At 38.8% G+C, this 27,487-nt stretch overlaps 1 protein-coding gene across 20 annotated transcripts in view; it reads left to right on the forward strand.

The window, feature by feature from the left end:
- The window catches only part of MYT1L (myelin transcription factor 1 like), a 387,237-nt gene that overhangs the window by 285,001 nt on the left and 74,749 nt on the right, over positions 1 to 27,487 (forward strand). For 12 of the 20 annotated variants that reach the window (XM_037894144.2, XM_043542307.1, XM_043542311.1 and 9 more), the window contains 8 exons: positions 2,558 to 2,648; positions 5,035 to 5,142; positions 8,534 to 8,745; positions 15,394 to 15,641; positions 18,051 to 18,287; positions 20,238 to 20,359; positions 20,722 to 20,784; positions 21,274 to 21,342. In XM_037894144.2, coding sequence (XP_037750072.1) covers positions 2,558 to 2,648; positions 5,035 to 5,142; positions 8,534 to 8,745; positions 15,394 to 15,641; positions 18,051 to 18,287; positions 20,238 to 20,359; positions 20,722 to 20,784; positions 21,274 to 21,342 — 1,150 coding nt within the window. The remainder of the gene's footprint in view (positions 1 to 2,557; positions 2,649 to 5,034; positions 5,143 to 8,533; positions 8,746 to 15,393; positions 15,642 to 18,050; positions 18,288 to 20,237; positions 20,360 to 20,721; positions 20,785 to 21,273; positions 21,343 to 27,487) is intronic. The other 8 variants (XM_043542308.1, XM_043542310.1, XM_043542312.1 and 5 more) reach the window with 3 other exon arrangements.

Raw genomic sequence — 27,487 nt, forward strand, 5'->3', positions numbered from 1 at the left:
TAGGTTATTTTTAAACAGATGCATTCAGTCTGCAGAGAAAGATTTTCCAGAAACACTGCACTGCTTTTACTTCTGAGTGCTGATGTCCCTGTTGTTTAGTGCAGGAACAATTGTGCTTTCAAGTTTGAAAAACTCACCACCCATTTTATTTATGTGTTTATTTATTTGGAGACATAATGAAGAAATGTACATTATAAAAAAGAGAGAGAAAGAGAATTTGGTCCTGTAGTAGTAGTATCCAGGATTTTGAGCCATACTCTCTTGTCATTTACTTGGGTGCATCTTCCCTTAAAGTGAATGAGTTCTGTGGGGACTGAAGTCAAAGGAAGTTGCACTTGTGTAGAAGAGAGAAGGATTTGGTCTTGAAAGTTTAAGGCAGATCCTCAGCTGGTATAAATTGGAATAGTTCCACTGAAGGTAACTGAGCTGTGCTGATTTTATACCGGCTGAGGATCTGGCTAGGGTCTGATTCTTTTTCTTACTTTCACTGGTGTGAAATGGGACACCATGTACATCATTGAATTCTGTGGGCCTGTTTCTCCATTGTCTTGCAAATTGAGGAGTCATTTACACCTGTGTAAATTAAAATGGGTGCAAAACCCATCCAAATCGGAAGGGCAACATTTGACACCCATTTTGTACAGCTGTCCAGAAGTCTCCATGCAGAGAAGAATCAGACCCAATGGAATTTCACTGGTATAAAACCAGTGCAAGTGAAAGGAGAATCAGGCCCTTAAGACTTACACTATAGAAGACCATGAGCCTGATTCACCACTGCACAACTCCAGTTTTACAGTGGCATAACTCTGTTAATGACAATGCATTTACTGACATAAAACTGGAATAAGGCAGGTCTGAATTAGGCCCCAAATCACCAAGAAAGTTGTAGTCTCAGAAAGGGAAGTCAGAAGTGTATTAGCACAGAGAGAGAGAGAGTCTAACACAAAGTCTTCTCTTTCATAGCAGGGTTGTTCTTTCTAGAATTAAGATAATGAGGGAACCTCACGGCATCTTGGTTGATCTGTGACTTCAGCAGATTAAATTAATTCATTTTTCCATTTTTGTAATTTGACCTGTAATTTTCTGAAGTACAAATATTTTCTCAGCTACTTAAAGTTCTCTCTCATTTTTTGTAAATGGTGAAAATAAAGCTCTTTAGAAGATGTTGTAAATCAAAGAAGAATATAGCTTTAAACTGTTTGCATGTTCCGTAGTTACTAAAATGAAAAAGGTGAGCTCATCTTTTTATTTATTTATTGAACTAATTTTCCTGTTATGCTGGCCTTGTGAAGCATGTTTCAAGAACAGCTTTGAATAGCAGGAATTTCAGAGTAAAGCTTTTGCATCTGCACACATTTTAATACACTGCCAGTGGTGGTGGTAATGGTGGTGATGATGATCTTTGAATCAGTCTCTATGGGTTAAATCCTCAAGTGTCTGCTTGGTTTTTATTCAATTCTTACTCAGCCAAAGCACTCGCTGATTTCAGCAGAGTTTGTCTGAGTGAGAACTAAACAATGACTTCATGAGTACATCCCATGTGAATAAAATGGGAGCTATTTGGAGAGGCTGAATGGCCTAGTTCTGTACATTAATGCACTAGCCATCCAGCTTTAGAGACATGGATTCAGATATGTCTCTTGTCATACAAAAGGAAAGGTCCCAGTCTAGTTCCTTGTTAATGTACCTCCGTTTTACAAAACCTCTTGATAATTTGGCCCATTATAGCAAGAATGTTGAAATTCAGAAGAGAATTGCCTTGAAAGAATTTGGGGGCAAATCTTGCACCCAACTTGCTAAAGCCAATGCTACCTATTCCTTACTCTCATGATTAATCACTCCACCAGCCCTCAACTTTACAAAGTGCTTACTGCTTAGGAGTTTCTTTTCCATATTTTTTTTCAATTTGCATTCTTATAATTTAAGATTTATAGAGAATTAAAATAAAGAGAAAGAGACCAATTCTGCCCTCATGCTTACATGTGTAGTAACTTCCATTGACTACGCCCATTTGACTGTGGGCAGAACTGGACCCTAGTAAAATTGAATTGACTTGCATAATTACGGTCACATTCTGCTCTCAGTTGTACTGATGTAAATCTGGAGAAATTCAATTTTTTATTGGTATCACTGAGAGCAGATTTTGGCTCACAGACTTTATTATAAGTGCATAAAACTGTATTACACAATCACAATCCACACTTTATTACTGGGCTGATCCCAATCCACCTGTTACTATTGAACTGATCAGTGTTCAGCATTTATGTATGGAGAGGATGTTGGGAGTTTCCTGCTTCACCATCACACCAGAGACACATTAATTATTAGATTCTGTAATTTCCATAATTCTCACTGTACAGTGTTACCCGTGTTAATGCGCATAAGGTCACGACACCTCCTTCCCTCATCAGACTTTATTGGTTACGTGTATTTTGAGGAATGCTGGTCGTTAATGAATCCTGGTTTTTGGTTTTTAAATGGTTTCATATATACTGGGACTTGATTTTTTTTTTCTTGCTTTCATACGCTGCTGTTTTCTCTTACTCTTCTTGTCAAGTTCTTGCCATGCATGAAAATGTTCTTAAGTGTCCTACACCAGGCTGCACAGGTCGGGGCCACGTAAATAGCAACAGGAATTCTCACAGAAGGTAAGGAAGCCATCACTGGTCTAATAGTCTAGAGAGAACACTGCTTCAGAGCTGCAGCACTTCTGGCAGTCTGTTCTGAGAGTGTGTGTATATGTGTATGTGATTTTGTTCTTTTGTTTTAAAGATGGCAGATGGTGCTTAGTGTGCTTTATTTATTCATTTTGCATCATAAAATCCTTAAACTTATTTTACAATGTGAAGAGACTTCTGTGCAAAATTAATTTGATTCATGTAAGAAACGTTTTAAGCATCACTTGCTTGTTTTTATTTATTTTTTTAACTTAGCTAGAGTTGTATTAAAAGAAGCATATGACCCTTAAGGAGAAAGTAATAGAAGAAAGAAAAAGACTGCAAAAACTATCAAGACCAGGACAGAGTTATGGTTCATATAATGTTCATCTTTATGAGTGATGACTCCATACTGCGTGAAAAATCCCACTCTAATCAGAAGAACAATTTTGTATGAATAAATAATAAAAAGCATTTCAATTACATATATATTATACAATTTAAAGTTTTCTGCCATCCAAGGGCTCAACCTGAAGTCCATATTTAGGCAAAAATTAATGAGAATTTTGCCTGAATCAGAAACAATATGGAAAAGTACTTTTGATTTTCAAGATGAGGAAAGCAATAGAATTCATAGAAATTATTCTAGAAACGTATAGAATTACACAGAAAATGATACTTTTCTATAGAGTTTTTTAATCATCCTATAGAATGGACCTTATTTTCTGTTACATCCTAGGGATTATTTTTAAAAACTTACAGAAAAGTTATCATTTCTATTATATTTTATGACTTTTCCATAAGGAAATTGAGCTTTACGTTGTAGCTTCCAATGGCAAAACCCAGGGAAGGTGGGCAGAGAGCACAGAAAACTACCCAAGGTTCCCATTACTGAGCTCCTTTTAACATTAACTGCAGCAAGATGGCTTGGGAGACCACAGAGGGTATTGGCGGTATGGTCCTCCACACTTACAGAGCTCTGGCTTCACCGAGAGTTCTTATCTCAGCTCCATGGATTCCCTTGCAGAGGACCAGTCTCTTTGGAAGGCTCTGTGGCACCTCCTTCTTCTCTGGAGCTATGCAGCCACTGGCTGCCTCCCACTAATGTCATGCAGCACAGCAGCAAAAGCTTCGAAGGGGACTCCATGGCAACTAATGCTGCAGCAGCACTGACTTCCGTTTGGATATCTGCTAGGATATCCCCGGTGTCTGAAGAGGAGCATGTCACTGGAGAGCAGCTGCCGCGGGCACTAATCTGAACCTGTGTAGAGCCCCCCAACCTTTCCCCCTATGGAACTGAGACAGAGGGGTTGCCATTGGCACCCAGGGAGGAGTGGAGGGAGCATTCTGCTTACCTCTTTCTGCAGCTTTTGGGGCATTTTGCTCTGCTTTCCCCCCCCCCCTTCTTCTTTTTTTCTTCTGTTGCGAGGGAAGCATCTGGGCCTGAGTAAGATTTCAAGCTGAGCCCTTTCGAGAGGCACCTCTGTCTCTAGTTTAAAACCCTATGCCACCGAGTGCACTGATTTGCCTTTCACTTTAATTTCTTTTCCTGTGGAGAACACAAGGAGCTGCGGTCACATAAGCAAGCAACAGACAATAACGAGAAAAAGACCCCTCCATTGTCAGGTCACAGGATTTTACAAATTCACTAAGAGCACCATCTGCTGGTACCAGGATATTTATTTTCAACTATTCTAAATCTTTTCCAGCAGAAGCAGACTTATTAACTATCACTTCAAAAATAGTTCAGCATTTGTAAATTAGAGTTCAAGTCCAGACGTCTTGGTTCTTTTCACGTTACGTGACTAGAACGACCTTTAGTGGTTTAACTTCATGAATAAACAGCAAGAAAATATATTTTTGATATAGGTTTATAGACACTCAGTCAAATTCTCCACTGATTTATACCCCTCACAACCTAATTGAAGTTAATGAGGCTGAATGAGGTGTGAAGCAGCACAAAATTTCATCTGTATTGTGTTGACATTGAATAATCTGCATCAACCATTTCAGTGACAAAATGTATATGAACAAAAGGGCCACGTTCTGCTAACAAAGCCGCAAAGTAAATTTGGCTTATATTCTCCTCTTCCTACCTGAATGCCTGTTAACTGACATCCATGAGAGTTCTGCCTGTGTACAGTAGGAGGAGAAGAATATTGGATATGAGATCATCCATGCAACTTTGAAAGCAGAATGTTGCTCAAAAAGACAGGAAGTCTATTCTAGAGGAAATGTATACAGAAAAGGTTCTGGAAACTTTTTTCCTCCAGATTCTTCCTCGTGCTGACTAAGGAGGAAAAGGAGTAATTGGATCAGTGCTATAATGTGAAATTTCTCAGGACAAGACAATTAAATTTCCTTTCTGTAATTGCAGCCTCTCTGGATGTCCTATTGCTGCAGCAGAGAAACTGGCTAAAGCTCAAGAGAAGCATCAGAGCTGTGATGTGTCAAAATCAAACCAGGCATCAGATCGGGTTTTAAGGTATTAGAAATCACTATAATACTTAATACTATGCAAAATTCATCACACGTTAAATTAATCTGAGCATTTATATTTATATACGTTGTATATACATATATATCTCCCTTAAAGAAGAGTTTAGAATTAGGGCTTCTGGATCCAATTTTCTCAGCATTATTTCCCAACAAATTTGCATGGGGGTGGGCTGGTAATTATTTTGGCAAATACATGTAAAGCCTGAAAAGCTCATTTTTGTCTTAGGCATTGTTTGGTGTAAAGCTGACTGCTGGAGTGCAAAGTCTAAGAACAGTGTGAAAAAAAGTTGGTATCTTTTGGGAATAAACTAATATTTACCGGTAAGTCTTGTTTTCTTCAGCAGGCTTTTACTAGTAAATATCAGTTTAAATGAAAACCAGAAGCCCTACTTGCAGTACTAAATTGGCAGCATTCCTTTTTATGGAAAAAATACCTGATCTAGTTTAGCTTCCAAAAACACTTAAGGGTTAGTTCATTGTCTCTGTTTTGCTCCCTCCCCCACAGAAGGGATTAAAGGAATGGAAATACCATTCCATTGGTTTAAATTTTGATGGAGGGAGGAGATTGAACTAATCTGTCATAATCACCCCCTCTCTCCATGCATTTGGGACTCAGCATTTATCCTATGCACAATCCAGCTCGGCACTATTAAATGCACCTAGTGCTGGGCCAGATGTGGGTGGAGAAAAATGTGGCTTCTGGGAGAGCTGACAGTTTAGGGAGCAGTGCAAAGGCATTGGACTTCTGCATGAGTGTACCAGCCCTATATTGATGCCCCAAGAGCTGCAGAATTTCACCATGGATATTATGATATCTGTGGGTTAGGATGGCCACATCCTTCCCTTCTCCCCATGGGAGAATTTGAAGGACTCTCCACAACTTCCAGCACACAGAATTTCCTAGGCCTCCCATAAGTTTCTCTCTGTCAGGTTATCATTTTGACCTAAATTTTGATAGGGTGACTTATAATGAATGTTTCTTACTGTTAAAGGAGTCATCTTTCTTTGAATATTCTCTCAGTACTTCATCAAAATCTTGATGGCATTTTCCAAACCCTTGTGTTCTTGGGGTTGAGAAAACAGAACGATGTCCTGCATCAGGAAAGCTAACCGTTATTTAGTGAATTTGGATTTTTGTTTTCCTTTTCCCAAGTGTTTTCAGTGGCTTTATCTGGACCGGACCCAGTTCTGGTTTCATTTTTTTCAGACACTGTCCATGATACTTTACTCAACGATGGTGCTTTTAATAATAATAATAAATATCCATTGAACAAAATCATCAAATCTTCATTAGCAGGATCACACACAGACCAAAAATACAGTGGCTTTCACTGCTCTTTAGTGAGAAGTCACAGGAGTCCGATGCCATGCAGAGGAGGCTGCTTTTCAAAAGCAGCATCTGGTTCTCTGGCAGACTCCTTAGACAGCTGTTTTGGCAGTTTTGCTTTTGCCTCTGGGTCTTTCATGTGTTTCAGATCTTGTTAGGCAGCCTGAGTACGACTGTCATCTCAGACACTACGTCCCTTTTACCTTTAACTCTTGATCTATTTAAGATGAACGTCCTAAGGGTTGTCTTATAAATTCCACCCACGGTGATTGACTGGGGACTTTATGTGTTCCAAGTCTAAATCCTGTGAACTGATCTTACGCTTGTCTCCATCCCACCTGCATTCAAAATGTCTTCACTAATAAAAAAAGTCAAATTCATAGGATTTTTGCTCTGCCAAAAATTTTAGTTTTGTTTTGAATGTGCACTATGTGAATTGTATTTATTTTCTTAAATGAGCCTAAACTATACTGGGCTACGCCGACTGAGGATCTGGCCCATTGTATTTTGTGAAAATTGAAGAGAAATTTTCCAAAGGAACCCAACATACAAAAGAAAATCAAAGGGTACGGTATGAATTATATAATTTCTTGGGTAATTTACACCTCAATCTCTTGTCTAAGTTTTATGAAAATGAATTCATCCAGAAATGCAAACTACTAAAAATATATTAGTATTTCTAGCTGTTTATTGTATTCCACTTCATCAGCCAGCTAGGCATGATGGCTCTTCTGCATGTGACTAAATTAGTGTTCCCCTGAATGCCCCTTCCATTTCCACATGTTATAATTGTGGGGGAAAGAAAAAGGGCTTGATCCTCTGAGGTACCAAGCACCCGAAGTCTGCAGTTAATCACCCTAAACCCCCGTTAAAATCAGTGGCCTTTTAGGATGCTGAGCGCCTTGTAGGATTTGCTCTCTAAGGCCCAGTCACGCAACACTTTCTCACATGAGAATTTTAGATGGTACAGCCTAAGTCTGTATTAGCTTGCACTCCATCCCTTATTGTGTTGTGGGACCCGCCTATTGAATGTGGTGTGTGGAGCAGCCCCAGGAGTCACAGTTCCTGCTAAAGCCTTGTGTGCAGGAGTCAACAGGAGCCAGAGAGACTGGATGACAGTTCAGAGGCAAGAGGGACTGTGTGGGTGCCGCGTACGGATCTCCCCCTGAAGAGGCAGACCCCAGCTTCTTTTGTAACAGGGCAAACCACATGCAAATAGAATCATAGAATCACAGAAGATTAGGGTTGGAAGAGACCTCAGGAGGTCATCTAGTCCAACCTCCTGCTCAAAGCAGGACCACCCTCAACTAAATCATCCCAGCCAGGGCTTTGTCAAGCTGGGCCTTAAAAACTTCTAAGAATAGGAATTCCACCACCTCCCTAGGTAACACATTCCAGTGGTTCACCATCCTCCTAGTGAAATAGCGTTTCCTAACATCCAACCTAGACCTCCCCCACTGCAACTTGAGACCATTGTTCCTTGTTCTGTCATCTGCCACCACTGAGAACAACCTTGCTCCATCCTCTTTGGAACCCCCCTTCAGGTAGTTGAAGGCTGCTATCGAATCCCCCCTCACTCTTCTCTTCTGAAGACTAAATACTGTCAGCAGAATTCAAAGGATGCTCCCTGAGTTGAGTAGAGCTCTTAGTGCCGTTTTTTACTTCCAGTAACTAGAAGAATTTGTCTAAAATTTCTACCGGTCTTTTTGTCTCTCTCTAATCCACCTTCCCAAAGAAAGTACATTGTTATATAATTTCACAGGGAAGGAGAAACCCTTAAGTATTTTTTAAAATAGAACTTTTCACCAATTATATTGTTTTTAGTCACAGAATACATTTAGCGCTATTATAATTAATTTATCCTAAGCTTTGCTCCAGAAAATATATATTGTTTGTCTGCTGGAAACAACCAAACCAAACAATACAATAATATATTGCTGTCTCTTGAGTGCAATAAATAACTCAGATTTTCTAATCTGAACTATAAATTGTGCACAGACACAATAAACTGAACTGCATCTAACAAACTGTACATATCTTTAATTTCTAGGCCCATGTGCTTTGTTAAGCAATTGGAGATCCCTCAGTATGGCTACAGAAACAATGTCCCCACCACCACACCCCGCTCCAACTTGGCCAAGGAACTAGAGAAATACTCTAAGACTTCGTTTGAATATAACAGTTATGACAACCATGCCTATGGCAAGAGAGCCATAGCTCCCAAGGTGCAATCCAGGGATATATCCCCCAAAGGATATGATGGTAGGAGGTGCACACTCTTATACATGAGAGACAAGTTTACAGTTAATAATGTTGTTGTATATGTAAACTTCATAAAAATAAGACATACCTTCATGTTCATACAGTATTAAGAGGAATGCTATTCACAGCATGACATTGTTATGTTTAAGTTATTTTTAAAGACTTTTTCTAAAAAGCATTATTTTATATGGTGCTTGCTGCAGGATTGTTGCACTGAGAAGAGAACATCCTTAGCTATTCAGTTCTTGGGATGTACTGAGTCTGCAAAAAAATCTACAGAGGAGAGCCAGTCCTTGTGGCACAGTAGCAGTGTATTATGCTGCCATTTGGGAGGACCTGGGCGCATGGGTTGCATTAGGAATCTTGCTCTTGTACAGTAGTTTAGGAAACTCATAAATGTAATGTGCTTGCTCTCTGGGGAGAAAACATGGACCTCATTGCAATTCAGCCCCCTAGTCATCAATTAATTAAAAGCCCCTGCTCACCTTATCCACATGAGGATTCCTGTTGAATTCACTGTGAGAACTCATGTGAGTAAAATGATCGGGATTTGGATGAAAGTGGCATCAACACCTGTCTCTGAGGCTATTTCTTCCTTCTGGGCAGGAGAAAGTGTGATGGTGGTGGCTGGTTGGCAGGGGAGAGGAGTTGGACCAAGGAACAATACCCCCTAGGGCCAAAGAATGAAGGGCTGGAGTTGTCCCATTTTGGGATATTCCAGATCTATCAGTATAACATCACAACATTCCCTTCCTCTCTTTCTTATGCAACCTGGAACAATTTATTTTCTAGATAAATTCATCTTACAAGATAAAGTGCTTGGGGCTCCTCACTGACTAGCCTATGAAATCCCAGATTTTGTTTAGTAAATTAGGAATAAGTGTGGGTTAGTGGAACAGTCTCTGCTCTTGCCTCAAAACAGACTCTGACTTAGAAAAGTAGGTGAGTGGAGAAGGAGGAAATTGTAACAGCTGCTGTCCCCATCTTCCCTATGTTTTTTGATAGTTAAGTTTTCTTATGAGATCAGTAAGCAGGTTGTCTCACACTAGTAGAGAGGGTGGAAAAAGGCAGACATTTCTGAGTAAAAGTGCCTTAAACTCTCCAGTACCCACCCTCAAAGGAACAACTTAATAGAGATAGAGGGCTAAATTCTGATAAGTTACACCATTTAAGTCAACAGGTTTGCACTAAAAATTCTACCTATTATGTACATGTTCTGTTTACTCGCTAGAAACTGTGAATGAATATGTGTACGTGTTCTCAGATGTTGGAGTAAACAGCAAGAATTTATCCTGTTTGAGGCCCCATTTAGCAAAGCATTCAAGCATGTGCCTAACTCTTATTGAAGTGAATTGGACCTAAGAACATGCTTAAAGCTAAGCACATACTTAATGCTTTTGCTGAATTAGGCCTTAAATGATGAAGGACGATAGGGAATTACTCTGCTATCTACATATACTACGGGTTCTCAACCTATTGACCATTTTGGGCCATATATGCAGCTCTCTATGGGTTATATGGGCGGCATCCACACTATATATACTACTTATGTGGCCCTGAGGATGTCACATGGGCCACAGCTGTGTGCTGTTTGGGCCTCAGGTTGAGAACCATTGACATATACACTCATCTCCCTGTGATGTAAATGAGAGATACCTATATGTATGGAGATAAAACCCCTTTGACCTTGAAATAGTATTGAGGTGAGCTTGCTTTGGATGTCAACATCTCAGCCAAAGAATGAGTAAGGAGTGATGGTAATACTTTTAGATACATGTGGCTCAGTAAATTTCTTCTCCCCACCCCAAAGTGGAATAGGATGTTGTCATTCCTAATGGGCTTACAAACTTGCTGGGTGAAAAGCTGGTACTGTGTGGTGCATGTAGCTGTAAGTATAAAAACATGGGGTGAAATATGGGGTGAATTTTTGGCCCCACTGAAATCAGTGGATGATTTGTCATTGACTTCAATGGGGTCAGGATTTCCCCCACGGTGTTAAAACTAAAGTTCTATGGCTTTAGTTATTACGGGCATGAAAGGGAAGCAGCAATAACTTGCCAGTCTCAGGAAAAGACCTTTTCCTTAAGAAATGTTTTTCCTTAAGGAACTTTGCAGTCTCTAGAGCAGAGCTGGGAAATTTATTTTTCAGTGAGTAGTAAATTCACCTAAAAATGCATTTTTCAGGTCACAACAACTATTCACAAATTTGGGTTGAATATGGTAAATAGTTTCTACTGAAAAAAATTAGGAAAAAAGAACATCAAAACTGTCAAAGCAGTTTATTTTGGCCATTTTGAAGTGAAATGTTTTGTCTTTGTTTTGAAAACATTTTGTTTTGACCGTTTTCAAACATTATGTTTTGACTTTTCATTTCAAAATGGCATTTTGGAATAAATATTCAGCAATGGACTCTTCAGTCTAGCAGAGCAAGGTATGACATGATCCAATGGCTGGAAGTCGAAGCATAACAAATTCAGACTGGAGATAAGTCATACGTTTTTAACAGTGAGGTTAATTAACAATTGGAACAATTTGCCAAGAATTGTTGCAGATTCTCCATCACTGGCAATTTTAAAATCAAGAGTGGATGTTTTTCTAAAAGATCTGCTCTAGGAATTGTTTTGGAAAAGTCCTATGGCCTGTGTTATATCAGAGGTCAGATTAGATTATCATAATGGTTCCTTCCGGCCTTTGAATCTATAAATGTTAAAAATTTAGCTTAAAAAAAAAAAGGTGAGAAACCCCAAAACCCAAAATTAAACATTAAAATGAAAGATGATGGCCAACTATTCCACTGTCTATATACACACTCATCTCCCATTAATCTAAATAGAAGTTACCTGTATGTTTGAAGGGGGAATACGCCCCCCCCCCCCCATTCAAATAGCATTGAGGCTAGCTTGGGAGGTATATAGTATGAACCCACTGTGTACATTAGGGAAGAAATTTTTGTTTTGAAGAGGTGTTATACATAAACTTAGTGGAGACTGGTAATTAATCAAAGGTTCATTCTGTCAAACACTCTAAGAGGAAAACAGAAATATGTATAGTATTAAGCGTCTGAAAAATGAGTCACTTGATGTTTGAATCTTTTAATTTTGAGGCAGCAACAGGCTTTGTGTCACAGACCATCAGGAAAATGTCATGGGGCTGATATATTCAGCAAATAAATTGGTGTGAGTGGCATGGACTGTGTTCTTTTTTTTGTGTGTGTAAGCTTTAATAAGAATTATACAAGGAGAGGACGCTGTATGTTGTATGCTATGATGCCTTGATGATGCTACAGAGAGATCATCTTATAAGGAAGAGGATTTGTTTGTTTGGCTTTATTTTCCCTTTAGGGAAAACATCATAATGGGATACATTATGGGCTTATTTTATATGGCAGTAATGATGAGAACAGCTGGACCCAGTGTCCAGAGGAGTTCACAGAGCTCTGCAGGTGGGAGCTATTCAGGGATAGTAGAAAACTTGTGCAAATTTGTTCCTCTCCCCAGAAGTTGTCAAGCAGTCCTCCCTGAATTCTTTCCATCTCACTCCCTTGCACTGGGGCTCTACAGTCCCTGAAGAGCTCCTGTGGGGTTCAGAAAAAGTGATGGAGCTGTGGTTAACTTGAACAATAGAACTGGTGCCAAGGCTGCTGGTGCTGGGGATAGAGGATGCTGGAACTGGGTCTCATTCTCTCATCAACCCTGTTTGTTTGGAAAGGACTGCATACCTTAATTTTGATGGGGCACCTGCCACTCCCCAGCTTATTTAGCTATGGAGGAGCCTTTGGGATATTAGAGAAGCACTGACCCCACTGTCATTATCACTTATGTCGTTCATCAGGGGAAAGTCAGAATCTTGGAAATGGAGCTGGCTGGAGCGGTTGCCTGAGAGCAATGTGGCTGTTGTTGATGGAAGAGATTGCTTTCTGCTTTCTGGTTTGCCACGTGGTCACAAAGCATAGTTGGATTATAGAGGTCCCAGCGACCCTGCACCACAGCAATGCACTAAATCACTATTTGGCTCGAAAGCAGAACTGCAAAATGTGTTTTATTTTTTATTCGGACAATGTCACTACCATTCCCCTTCTCTGCAGATGGATTTCACTCTATTTGAATTCACTATAAACAAGAGTCCTGAATTTCTTTTTCAAAAGTAATGTGAAGTAGATAATCCAGGCTGCAAGAAGTGATTAAAAACTGTACAGTGAAGCTCAAGCTAAAATGACCACAGCCATTCACATATACTTAATACATATATAATGCTTTTCACCCTCAAAGCATTTCACAAACAATCATTTATTAATCCTCACAACATGCCTAAGATTAAATATTGTGATTGCCTTTCTACTAATGGGGAAAATGAAGCAGAAAGATCATGTGATTTTATCAAGGCCACAGAGGGAGTCTGTGTCAGAGCCTGGAAGAGTTTCTTGTGGCTAATCCTATGTTGAAAACTCTTTATTACTCGTCCCTGCTTTCCTCTCTCCCTCCCTCCCTCCCTCAATCTCTGTATTGATATAGGTATATAAAATGTCTTATATTATCTCATATTTAATTTAATTTTAATCAACTCTCAAATGTCTAATATGGCTGCATTTTTCTTTTGCAAGTGATAGAAAAGGCATGTTATTTATTCGTTTGAAATATAGTCCTAATTTTGCGAATTACGTGTGCAAAGTGGTTGCTGTTAAAAAGTTAACACTTACTATGTCAACACAGTGGTAACTGAGATACTGTACTTATTTCCTGTTGTAAGTTTAGAGAATTAGTTGAGTATCTTGGCTACCAGAATGTAGCAACCATGGATAAATGCTCAGTTTTTAGTGACCAATATTGACTACTAGTTTCAGAATGAAATTTGGTGTAAAATATGTCATGGGAAATAACTCACAGGATTATTATCTGTGAATGTGCAGAAAACAACAGTGATCTAAAGAATGCAAAACAAAAAGAAACTTCTTGAATCTTAACCATCCATTTCGTTAAAAAAAATCACACCTGTGTACTATGTGGGTTTCCTGAGAACACTTCTGTATCTGCTATGAATTAAGCATTTTATTTCACTTACAGTAAACAATGACTTCATTAACTTTTCCAAAAATGTACAAATGAAAGGGATGAAGTAAGGAGTATAAGATAAATTCTGCATCAGACTCTCCTGTTGTGCTTTTCCAGGCAGAATGTAGTCCATAAAGAGGCTGTGCTCAAGGGAGCAGATTACTGCATGTATGTCTGCCGCAGCACACCTGAAGAGGTTGGCATAAATTGAAACTGTGGAGAAAGAGATCTAACTAGTGTGTTAACCCTTTATATAGGGCCTTTATATAGGACCCTCTGTCCAACAATTACGCATATATTCTATAGCACAATGACATGGCATTGCAACACATTTATTATATTGTTCAGTATGATCTTTGCAGAATACAGAACTCCATCTTAAAGGGGAGAAATCACTATACCATGAATGCATGTATGTGTAACTGTTGACATTGACTTCTAGTGTGGGGGCTATATGAAGCACTCTGGGTTCAATAGACCAACTGACATTTTTTTCTCAGTCATTTATTAAAAAAAAAATTTGAGCCATTTATTTTGGGCCAGGAGTGTGTTTGGGTTTTTTTTAATTCCTTTGGCTATAAAATGTGAATATTCATGTTTTTTAAAAAGCCAACAATATTGTCATGTTCTATTTAAAGAAGAGGGGAATGAATTGTGCAGGCTTAAGCCTGATGTAGCATTGTAGTGTTTTCTTGAGCATCCGTTGAGCCTTACAATGTGTGTCAGTCGTTATATAGTTAAATACACCCTTGTAGCCTGATTATCAGAGGTGCTGAGTGTACACGACTCCTGTTGTTTTCAACAGGAAGCTTTCGGTGCTCAGCACCTCTAAAAATCACACCGTTGAGCTCATTTATTTTTTCTGTTTATATTACATTTGCTTTAGCCTGTGAGGGCCCCATATCCATATTTGAACAATGCCTGCCCCTTCATTCTACGGCCACCTTCTTTTTTCCATTTAGTCCTCCTTCTTTCCCTTCTCATGACCAGCACAGTACTTGCCCTCATTGCAGAATGGAGGAACACTTTGGTCAATTTGAGATTACCAAGGACATATGGCTAGCACTCTGGCCTGGAGATCAAGCACATTATCTTCCCAATGAGCTTGATCCCCACTAGCTCCAGGGAGTGGGATTCCTAAGGTCGGTTGTGAATCCGGAGTTAGCCCAATTTGCTGGTGCAATACCACTCAAGTGTCCTATCGTTATATGCCCACCTCTTAATAAAAACGAGTGACCCAAACAGTCCCCGTACAAATATATAATCAGCTCTTACTATGGAATGAAAGCAGTGTTTCCCTGTGCCGTTGCTGAAATTTCATGCACCGTGTTTGTTTGCTACATCTGGCCTGTTTGTCACTACGGTATACAGTCATACCCTCCGGATTTATTTCTAATGGGATGTTTAACACACACCCGATTGCTTGGGTAAAGGAGTCACGCACAAAATCATAGAATACCTGCATCATTTTTGTTGCCTTTTTTTTTTTAATCAGTCACTGTTGCTCATTATAGAATTCACCCACCGTAGACTGTTTTTCTTGTCATTTATGTAACGTGCTAGTACTTTTGAGTCATCCTTGTCCTATTTCTTCCCACAGCTAAACGTTATTGCAAGAACTCAAGCCCCACCAGCAGCACAACAAGCAGCTATGCCCCTAGCAGCAGCAGCAATATGAGTTGTGGTGGAGGCAGCAGTGCCAGCAGCACCTGCAGCAAGAGCAGCTTTGACTATACTCATGACATGGAGGCAGCACACATGGCTGCCACTGCTATTCTGAATCTCTCCACTCGCTGCAGGGAGATGCCTCAGAACCTCTCCACTAAACCTCAGGATCTCTGTGCCAGGGTAAAAATGAGCAATTACGTTTGTTGATGATGATACAAACCTCTTTACTGCACTAGATTTGTGCCCCTGATAGGTTCAAGAGTCGCTTTAATGCCTCTTGCTTAATCTTTTTCTCAGAAAGAACAAAAATGTGGCAGCTCTGCTAAGGCAGCAAAATAAAAGATAAAGATGCAAATTACTCATCAGTAATTCTTGAAATCCAGATCAGTGCTTAGAGTTAAAATGGTGCTGATAAAATGTGTTGTTCTCTGTTTTAATTCTTCTCTTACTGTTGGGGTCTATAGTAACTATGGAAGCTATTTAGGTTGCTTAAGTGGTATTAATTGCACTAAAGAATTTTTACTAACACTATCTGATTTATAATTGTAAGAAAGAGGATGGTTTAATAATGTAACTTCATGTATAAATCATACATGGGCCCTAAGGTCTTATGATCTAGTACAAAGGAAATTTGTGGTATTGTACACAATGTTGTCTTACCGATCCAGAATATAATTGCTCTCAAATAGATTCATAATACGTTTGAAACAAACAAAAAATCCTCCAGTGCAGATAACTTTTAAGTTGCATAACAGTAATAATGCAGTATCACCAGTGCTCTATAAAGTGTTAGTAAATTCTCAATATATTATTAAATGGCAACACTAAAACAAATAAAGTAAAAAGATGTTTATATTAACCTTTCTGTATTAAGAAAAACAGTAGCATTATTAAAATTCATCCAAATTGTAAAACTTTTATAAGAACCGTTTTATTTTGTTATAACCAGAATAAATCTTGACTCTGACATCTGAGGAGAAATGACTATTTAAAATACACCAGCAACCAATAAAGTGCTACCTATAGGAAGCCACTAGATGGCTAAATAGACAGATGCAGTGCAGGGGGAACAGTTTTATTGTGCTTATAGAAGAGCTTTTGAGCTGGCAGACATGTTCTGCTCTTCTCCAGATAAACAAAGGGTTTTTTTTCCTGTTGTGTAAAGCTTCTTGATCATACATAATGAGCTAACAATCTTACCAGTAGTTATTAGTAATGATCTTAATTTATATGAATTCAGTAAGGTTAGTAATTTTGTTTTCGAATGCTTCCTTTTATATTAATTGATTTAATCCTATAGATGAGGGAAATCTCTTTGTGGCATGCAAATAAATGTGATTGTGCTCAGTACCAACAGGAATTGAAAAAGTTTGAGCAATAACCTTAAAAATATTATGTGGCAAAAAAAAATGTAATAACAAATCTGGGAAGATAAATACATTATCAAGCCTAAATTAATATCAGGGCAATAATCAGGAATAAACTATGGCAAAAAGTGTTTGTGTAGAATAATACTGTATAATCTGTCAAGGCAATAACCAAAGCAAGGGATTTTCATTAAGTGTCTTGCTGCTGTTCTGTTATTACCTCAAGAGGAAAGAGAGCTCCTAGACATCTGAGTAGACGGTAGAATTCACAGCAGTTTTGAAATCTAATTTCTGGTGAAGTGTTTTACTCTTGAAAAATTAAGGATTGGTTGAGTATTTTGCTTCCTCCCCTCCCCCGTCTAAATGCCCTCCCACTCCCTGGGGAAAAGAAAGAAGAAGAAGAGGAGGAAGATGATTTGAAGTGAATAATTCTTGATCTATTTTCAAGCCAAAAACAAAAATCCCAAACCTACTCACCCTATACTTCACAGTTCCTCTGTCGCTGCAGGGAATGTCAGTACCAGCTTTGTTACCCAAGCCAGCTGATTATATAGATAGTCTTTGGAAAGTTAAGATATATTAAACCTTAACATCTGTGGTGGAGGAACTGTGAGATTTGGACGCATTTTCTCATAATATGAAGGTTGCAAACACAGTGTAAACCGACTGGCTTTAGTAACCAAAGCTCTTTTTTTCTAATTCTTTAGCTATTAGTGTTAGAAGAGCAAAGTATTCTGCTTTTTTTTAATGCAACTGATGCAACTTGCTACCTGGTTTTTATTACTCTAATCATATAAGCAGGTGTTGAAAGGACTGGAAGTAGGCAGAATCATATAGATGTTAACTCTGTTAGATTAACCTGTCAAAGAGTAAATCAGGGACATAAACACAGCAACAAGAAAATACCTTTGGGGATTTCTCATTTCACTGTCAAATTTTACACCTGTGTTTTGGGAGGATGGTTGTGGTTAGTGAGAAGTCTCCCCTTTTCTTCCAAATATTAGATTAGCCTTTTATGAAGACATGAGTGAATCTACTTTAACAGCATTAATGTTGTGTAACAGAATCATGCTACGTGTGGGAGGGGGCTTAGTGCTTACAATCTATATAGGCATGATAAAGCCTTTTATCATTCTACTAAGCAATCAGATCGAAAACCACAGAGAGGTGACATTTTGATAGTCAAAAGCTGAATTAACAATATTTTTTCTTATTTTGACAGAATCCTGATATGGAAGTCGATGAAAATGGAACCTTGGATCTAAGTATGAACAAACAGAGACAGCGAGATGGTTGCTGTACCATTTTGACACCACTGGAGCCAATGTCACCACAACGACAAGCTGTGATGAATAACCGGTGTTACCAGCTGAATGAGGGTGACTGCTGGGACTTGCCAGTGGACTACACTAAAATGAAGCCCAGAAGGATAGATGAGGATGATTCCAAAGAGATTAATGTATGTCTTTTTCATCTAAGGGTTCTGATTGCTATCTGACTGTTTTAATTCATTAAATTTCTAAAATCTGAAAGGGAAGAGGAAACACCATGTGTAGGTAATAAACAAAAAACGGATGGTTTCCTGACAAGAGGACTTTCTGGTGGTTAATCTTTCAAAATATATCATGTTGGCACACATCTGATCGGTGACTAACTTCAGTCTGACAACACTTGAACCATGAATGTGAATCATGTTTTCTAACAGCACTGTCTTGTTAACAAATATTTTCTTCTGTGAAGATGTTCTAATTTTCCAAATCTACCTTATTCCATCTGAGGAAGTTGACATAACTTTTTTCAGTGTTGGTATCAAGTTTTTACCAGCTTTCCAAACAAGATACTCTTCTCAGATTAAGATTCAAAAGTGAAAGACTGAATATTTAAAAGTGTGTTTATACACACAGCTCTGCTCAAGAAGCACAAACAGAATACAGTATAAGTTTTCCATTAATTTAGCTAACCAGGATTTTGTTGTCAAAAGGCCTGCTCCTACATTCAGGAAAGTACATTTCTTGTGCATTCAGGAAAGTAGGAGCACAAAGCTTTGGGTGTGCAAGGGATACACAATAGGGCCTTTATACCATAGTAATGAAATATTTTATTTCAAGAGTATTATGAAGGAATATGAGGTGTGATACACTCTAAAAACCTGTAAACAGAAAGACGTAAATAAAGAAAACTTGTTCCATAGTGAATTTATTTTAAGTTTCAAAGCTTGTAACATGTAGCAAGTGTTTTCAGTCACCACTCTGAAAGGGTGGTCCTGACAGTTGTCAGACAGCTGCTTTTTTGGTGGGGAGTTGCAGGGAGGCTACTGTTTGTGCTTGTCAGGTTTCAACTCTTGCTCACTAGCCCGTTTGCCATTTTGATCCCATTGTAATCTAGACATGATTTTACAATCCCAGACTTTGTATAGCAATATTTTTTCTCCTGCTAGATCTATGTTATAAGATTAGAATTCTTATCAACTCTGTGTAGCAATATCTCTCTCCAATTTATTTTAATCAAAATATAGGATGGCATGATTTAAAAAATAAACTTAGAAACATGCAATAAAGTGATATTTGCTTTGTATACATTGGATGCAATCCTAGCTCTGCTGAAATCAATGGGGGCGTTGCCATTGACTTGGCTGGGGCCAGGATTTCTCTCATTATCTAAGAAATGGGAGATATTAAATACAGTATAGAACTTGACTGAAACAAGAGGAATTGTTCTTTAATTCTGTTGCTCACAGCACCATCTGCAGGAGTTTCTGCATCAGTGCTTTCTGCCACATTTTCTTCACTTCTGAAATTAATGCTTAAGTTTCAAATATAAAAAAGATAAATCCATCAGTAAATTTAATTACAAAATTATATTTTGCGAGGCAGATCCATTGAGGTTTGCCCCAGATTGTGACACTATATGTGTGTTTAGCAGTTGGCTGCTAACATCATTCCTGATTCATTTTTTGGGAGAATGCTTAACCATTTTAAAATGTTATTGAAGTTAGCATTTTGATGGATAAGATACTATATTTAGGCTTTGTTTTTCTGTGGCTGTGGTTTGAAAAACTCGTGACTTTGGAAAAAGTATTGATTCTTGTGAAAGAGAATAGAAACTGTCAGAGGCAGCTGCTGATACAGTTGGGAATAGACACCAAACAAAAGAGAATATCTGACTTTTGCCTCTTTCTCCTCAAATTAAATAGTATAATTCTTTTTCACGTGTTCTAAAGTGTGTATTGAAATGTAAAAGTACTATATAAAGGTCTAGCAGGTGAGCAAAAAGGTAAAATAATGTCAACATTTTTCTGATTGAGTGGGAGTAATGGAGGCGATATGTCTTATAACTGTACACAGCATTGTTTTTTGTGTATATTGCAGCCTCACCTAAGTGGGACTAATATCCATATGTTTGCCTGCAGCCAGAAGACTTGGATCCTTTCCAAGAGGCACTTGAAGAACGAAGGTATCCTGGTGAAGTTACAATCCCAAGCCCTAAACCCAAATTCCCTCAATGCAAAGAGAGCAAAAAGGATTTAATAACGTAAGCATAATGTGAGGTGAAATTATTTTTTCTCCTTTTAACCTTTTCTCTTTGTCTTTTTTAAACAAACAAGTACATATACGCCTTGCAGTATGAGCATGCAACATTTGCAGCATATAAATGTTTCCAACTGCCAGTTAAGTAAAGTAATAAGCTAACATGTATTTGCTTGTTTTTAATGATGCTATATTGTACTGAGATGCCATTTTCATTTAATGCTGTTCATTTTGCAGCTTTTTGATAGGATGCTTAAATCCCCTTGCAGTCATTGCAGCTAAACTGGAAACAATGAAACTTTTAAAAGTTTTTTTTTTTTAAACATACTTACTATTTTGGCTGTTTTTGTTTTTGTTTGGTGGCAGATGTCCAACACCAGGGTGTGATGGGAGTGGTCATGTGACTGGTAATTACGCCTCACATAGAAGGTGTGACTTCATTTTTTTCATGGTGGATTCTGTCTTTTCAATTTATTGTTTTCAGCTTACCTCAACAATGCTGTCAAAGTAAAGATGTTGAACTATGTGTTAACCCTTTGAGTAATATATGTTGATATTAAAAGCATGCTAATTTGTGTGTTGTATAAACGTCTTTTATTTTTAAATAGATTACTAAAATTTCCAAAGTTTCTTAAGCTTTTTGAGTAGTTAACCCAGGGATCACAAATATTTTTTGTTACATTTTACTACATTGTAAAAACAAAAAAAGTTCATTTACATTATGTAGTATTGGAAGTAAAATGTATATCTAAATATATTCAGAGGGTTAACTATATTACAAAATTCAATATTACAGCACTTGCCCCATCGCTTTTCTGCATTACAATTTTTAATTTTTACTTTTTATGTTGTGATTGTTTGGGAGAGTTTAGCTTTTAAGGAGGTTGACTTACTTGGATATCCTGCCATGTCTTACAGTCTGTCTGGCTGCCCCTTGGCTGACAAAAGCATTCGAAGTATGCTGGCCACAAGCTCACAAGAACTCAAGTAAGATATAACAAAATCATTCTGTTTACATATTTATTTGCTCAGCAAGCGCATATAATTATGACAGACGCTAGATATGCTATTTGGAAAAGTACTAGCTAATGTACAGGAACTGACCCATGCTTGGAATTTCCACTGAAATCAATAGGAGATCCATGCAGTGATTGGGCCTATAAATAAGTCTATTTCTTTGTTATTTCTTTTGTGCATAGAGTACAAATTAAGGATGGGCAACTTCAGAAATTTTGCCGTCCCAGTCAGGACAAGCATTCAAATTTTGGAATCCCTTCTCAAATTTATCTAAATTATCTAAGTCTCTTGAAGTTATCAGTCTGAGCTGGAAATATCAAGAGAACAGATTCCAATAGAATAGTCTGATTCCAAAATTGGCAAAGCAATTATCTGACTATTTCAGAACCTCCAAGGAAGGTTTATTTCCAAAAAAATAATTAAAGGTCCATGCTTAGGTGTAAGGAGGAGGTAGGCTTTTTTTTTTATGGAATCTGAACCAGTTCTCCTATCCCTAATTCATGTATTGTTCTCCCCAGGTTTGTATCACTATTATCAGCCTAATGCATTGCCTCATTTACCTACCTTTTTCTAGAGTTTTCTTTGCTATTCCTCTGCATTTTTTTCTCTCTACAAAGTAACAATTTCCTTTCAATACTTCAGAGTGAAAATTGTAAGCAATAGACATTAGTTTTTTAAAGTATTATGTTGAATTATTCAATTAAAATATAAAGAAAATCCTGTAGTTTTGTCTATGCTGAAATAGGATCTTTTAATATTGGCAGCAATTAAATATATTTATATATGATTAGTTACTCTGGTCTGATTTTTAAAAAATTAATAATCTAGGTTATACAAATAGTCTTTGTGGTTGTAGTGAGAAGTCCTACCAAGAATTCTGTAACCTCCTTCAAAAATGTGCATGTTCTGTTCTGGTCAAGCAATACTTCAGATTGAGACTTACTCTTCTCCTGCAGCCAGAGCTTTGGCTAAAACTGTGCACATGGAAAGGCTGCAGGATTGGATAGTTATGTGGTATTCCTCAACAGACCCCAAACACGTAGTACGGAGGGACAGATATTTAAAAGTAAGGCAGCAAGAATGGGAAGGGACAGCATGAACAAATACTTGGTGATGATTCCTGACCGTGCTGAGGAGTATTCCAAACATTATTGGGCGGGGGGGCTACCTTTGCTGCCATGACTAGCATTTTCTTGAGATTCATACATGCATTGTTGGGAGAACAGACCCTAAAGCCTAGGAAATGTTTCAGAAAGTCAGCTGCTAAGGCAGATTGCTCCCTAGATTTGTCTAACATAGCCAGTGAGTTCTCATGTGGGGTAAGAAAATCACTTTGCCTAATTTAAAATCCACTCCAAATTTACAGGTTTGAATGCTCAACTCAAATGTTATTGGGATCCCATTCCACTTAAAGACTGTGGGATGTGGGGGGCAGGGAGGGAGCATGCATGGAAAAAGTCAAGTGAAAGCAGAGAGTGAGAAATAGAGTAAAGTGAGGGCAGAGTGATTCTTGGACTCAGAACCACATGGTGGGTGTGCAGGAGGCTATCTGCAGCCATAGTGGTTGGAGGCATCATGCCTGCATAAGGCAAGCACAGACAGGATGACTGTTGGGGGAGCAGGGACAGTGTGTTTACTATAGGTTCTTGCTGCTGCTTTAGAAAAGGTGCAACATACAGAGACACCACTTGTGCTCGTGTCACATTAATTACAACACTACGAAGAAGCTCCTTCTTATACCCTACTGCCCCTTCTTCCCTCCCAAGCATCCCAGTCTACTTGCCCAGCAAGTTTTAGTCTCACCCCTCCAGTTCTCCAGTTCCCTCCACTCCTGGCTTTTTGTCTGATCTGTGTCTCTCTTCCTGTCACCCCCAACTCATGTTTCTTGTCCCAGTCTCCCTCCCTGGGCTCCTTGTCAAATCTCTGTGTTTCCCCATTGCAGTTCCTTGTCCCAGGTTCTTTGCCTAACTGGTGCTTGTGTTCCCCCAACCTTGGCTCCTCATCAGATCTGTCTCCCCACTCACCTCCTTCCCCCTTGCATCTTCCTCTCCATGGCTCCCAGTCCAAGTCTCCATCCCTGGTTCCCAGTCTCAGTTTTCTTTGCCCAGCCAGCCCCAGTTTCCTTCTCACCCCATCCCCTGCCAGCCTCCACTGCCAATCATAACCTCTTCATAATCTTCTTTTTCCAATCTACTCCCTGTTCTGGCTTCTGTCCCCTCTGCATTTGAATCAGGCAGCTACTTGGGCCTAGCAGGGAGAGGGCATTGAGCATACAGGAGGGACAGTTTAGATGCCTGAACCTGGGATGTCCTGCAGCAGCACAGAGGTGCAACTGAAGGGAAAATCCTACTCAGCCCTGAGCTACAGCATGTCCAGTATAGATGGAACCATCAGGGAATTTAGTTGCTAAGATCTATGAAGTCCCTACTGAGCATGTGCGAACTGCAATTTTGAAAGGCCAGATTTGGACAGGTTTTCATAGGGATGCACAAGGCACATTCCTGACACAAAGGTCACTCCCTTGCCAAACATCAAGTCTCTGCTCCTAAACATGGGTGCACTAGAACTTTTCAAAGAAAAGTCACCAGAACTTTTTTTAGCATGGACAAAACAACTTATTTTTCCTTAGCATCATACCTGGAAACAACTAAACTGCCTTGGCTGAAACATTCCAGAAAAGTTCAGCCTGAGGCAGATACCTAGCATAGAAAATTTCAGCCCAATGGCTTAAATTTTGGCAAAAGTATAAGAGTCTGATAATGTGATGTTGGACAACCTTAATAAAAGGCAGTTGCACATGCCCCACCTGTAATTCATTTGACCAATTAATTTATCATTCACTTTTGATCTACCCTATTACCACTAATGCATCTTCTTTGGGCTAGTTCTAACATTCCTTACACCTGAACAGCATCAAACAGCTACCATTTTTAAAAAGTCAAACTGCCTGAGAAATGTTTCCTTCTTTCCCCAACTGTAGAATTTCCCTCAAAAAAATTACACCTGCCTGAGCCCCAGAATAGGTAATATTTAGTTGTGTGCCAATGATGGGCCAAAGGGTTGGTATCTCTCGTCCCTGTAGCGCTAATAGCTTGCATACTATCCCATTGGAAAGGAGTGATTCCCAAGTCGCTTTTAGCACTTGCTTCCTGCCCTGGAAAAGCCCAGAATAGCAGAATTTAACTATAGGACATTTTTATGTATAAAAAGATCTGTTTTAGATATTTTTGAAAGTTTTTCTCTCTATATATATATCTGTAGCTATATATGTAGATATGAAGAGAGAGAGATTAAAATTAATGTTTTATATCATATTTAGTTTAGCTATCAAATTTTCAGAATTTCTCTCCCTCTAAGCCTGAAAAAATGAACAGATCTTAACAAAGTTACTAAGTCTACTAAATGCAGAAATAAAGTCCAATAAAATGTTTTAAATCTCTAAATCATTTGTAAATTATTTTTCTCTAACAAATGATAGAGAATACATGATACTGTAGTGTGATATAAAGATTGTATTGCTGTATTGTACCGTTTGGGATGACTGCATAACTCACTCATGGCTTTGCCATTCATGGGTAATGTGACAAATCTTAAACTCATGCAGATAAAACCTTTATGTGGCATTCTACAATTATGTATTCTTTGTTCCTCTTTTTCACTCACACAAATATCTGTAAAGTAATTTTCAAACCGGAATTCTGTCAGGACTCCATACCTCGCACACCTGTGCAAAAGGTGCTATGAGATATTGAGCATTATTGGCTGTATATTTGCTCTGGAAGGCAATCTTCCAAGTTCACCACCATAGACACTACCCACACTTTTTGTCACACAAACTGTGTGTCATGAACAGTTAAGCATGTTTATTTGCTGTTCTCCACCTGTGTTTCAGTTTTTCTTTTCCCACATCCCCTAAACAGACCAAACTATTCATAAAGGGTGAAATTCTACAAGCATTTCTATAACCTGGCACACTTTTGTGCTGGAATCTGCACTAGCTCTCAGTATAAGAGTTTGGAGGAGAACAAGAGAGTTGGGTAGTATAGATCCAGTATGTATGTTCAAAAGGGAGACAAATCATTGGTTACCTAACTTGTATTGCAGTTTTTGCAGAACTGGTTGACATATTTGTATATGCTGAGCTCACCCCTCTCCTGTAGTCTTGCTCCTCCTCTTTCCTTCTCCTGCATGGGGAATAAATGAAGAACGAACACAACTTTTTGGTCTCTCGTCTGCCTAGGAGTGGACTCCCTGAGCTTGTCCACCTGTTCCTTCCTGGTTTCAGCACCTCTCCTAGTATCCTATTTACTTATGTATATACCCAACTGGCTTATAGACAGGTCACTGATTGTTAAATAACTGAAATATTCAAAGTAGTGCTGAGTTATATATAAATATATAAGACAATTGTTTTAAAGACATAAATAACATCAAAAGAGGTGGTTATTGGCGACTTCAAGGAATTTTAAGGTCTTAAAATGGACAAAATAGTATAAGCATCCAAATCTGTTGATGGCTAGAGCACAGTCTATTTTGATTAATTTTTATGTTGATCTTAATGCATTTTGTCTCTCAGTGCTATAGTCTACAGTAATTGGGGTACTATAAATACCATAGGTCAGATTGATAGACAGGGTCCGGAACAACTGTGTTATGGCAGCTTTCTGAGGCATGAAGCCATATTTTCACTCCATGGAGAATAATAGAGTTGGCCAAACTCTTTCTTGACATCCACCCATTCCAGTTGCAGTGGCAGACTGGAGAATTTCATGCTGATGGATGCCATGCAGTTTATATGACTCTCCAGCCACATAAAGTCTGAGCATAAACATGTCTCTCTCAGCAATAGAACTTGGTCCAATAGAAGATATTACCTCACCCACCTTGTCTCTCTAATATCCTGGACCGACAGGGTTACAACAACACTGCGTACTGTGACAGGGTCAGGCCAGATGGCTACAGGAGAGTAATCGAAGGCAGATATATTAGCCCTAGGTTAAGTAGGTCCCTTTTCCCTGGGTAAGGTAACAGGGAAGGTTCCAGAACAATCAGGAACCTTCTGGAAACAATTAAGACAGACAGGCTGATTAGAACAGCCAATCAAGAAGCTGCTAGAATCAATTAAGGCAGGCTAATCAGGGCACCTGGGTTTAAAAAGGAGCTCACTTCAGCTTGTGGTGTGCATGTGAGGAGCTGGGAGCAAGAGGTACTAGGAGCTGAGAGTGAGAATGTATACTGTTGGAGGACTGAGGAGTACAAGCATTATCAGACACCAGGAGGAAGGTCCTGTAGTGAGAATAAAGAAGATGTTGGGAGGAGGCCATGGGGAAGTAGCCCAGGGAGTTGTAGCTGTCGCACAGCTGTTCCAGGAGGCACTCTAGACAGCTGCATTCCACAGGGCCCTGGGCTGGAACCTGGAGTAGAGGACAGGCCCGGGTTCCCCCCAAACCTTCCAACTCCTGGTCAGACACAGGAGGAGTTGACCTGGACTGTGAATTCAGAAAAATGGCCAAGCTGAGGGCTGCCGTGAAGCTCCAAGGCGAGCAAATCCGCCAATGAGCACAAGACCCACCAAGGTAGAGCAGGAACTTTGTCACAGTACATAAACATGAGCCACACATGCATAAATCAGATACAGGTGAAGGCAGTTACAGGGTTTGATCAATAATCTTCACTACTAATGGAATTTCTTTGGCTCTTAGTTCCCAGTTACTGGCACCAGCAGAGAAGACTTCAGTGCTTTTAAGTGTCTCTGAAGAAATTAACATCTGGGCTGAATCCAAGACTTTCCAGTATTAGGTTACAGGCTATAGTGTTGGTGAAACACAACTTCTTTCTTAAAAGACAAAGAGATGCTGGATTGAATATTAAACCTCCCTATGATGGGAGAGCAATTAGCAGCCACAAACAGTTACAGATATAAAGTTTAAGGTGAAAGGTAAAAAGTTCAGTTGTTAAATACAATTTTTAACCTTAACCTAGTTTGTTTCCTACCACTTACAGTGACTTAAAAACTGCAGTCTTGTAGAATTATAAACATTCTTAAAAAGTGAAACAACATTCCCCAAAGTTTTAGAAGTAACTTAAAAGAAAAACTTTACTTTAAAATTGATTA

Source organism: Chelonia mydas, chromosome 3, assembly GCF_015237465.2.
Source record: "Chelonia mydas isolate rCheMyd1 chromosome 3, rCheMyd1.pri.v2, whole genome shotgun sequence".
Taxonomy (NCBI): Eukaryota; Metazoa; Chordata; order Testudines; family Cheloniidae; genus Chelonia; species Chelonia mydas.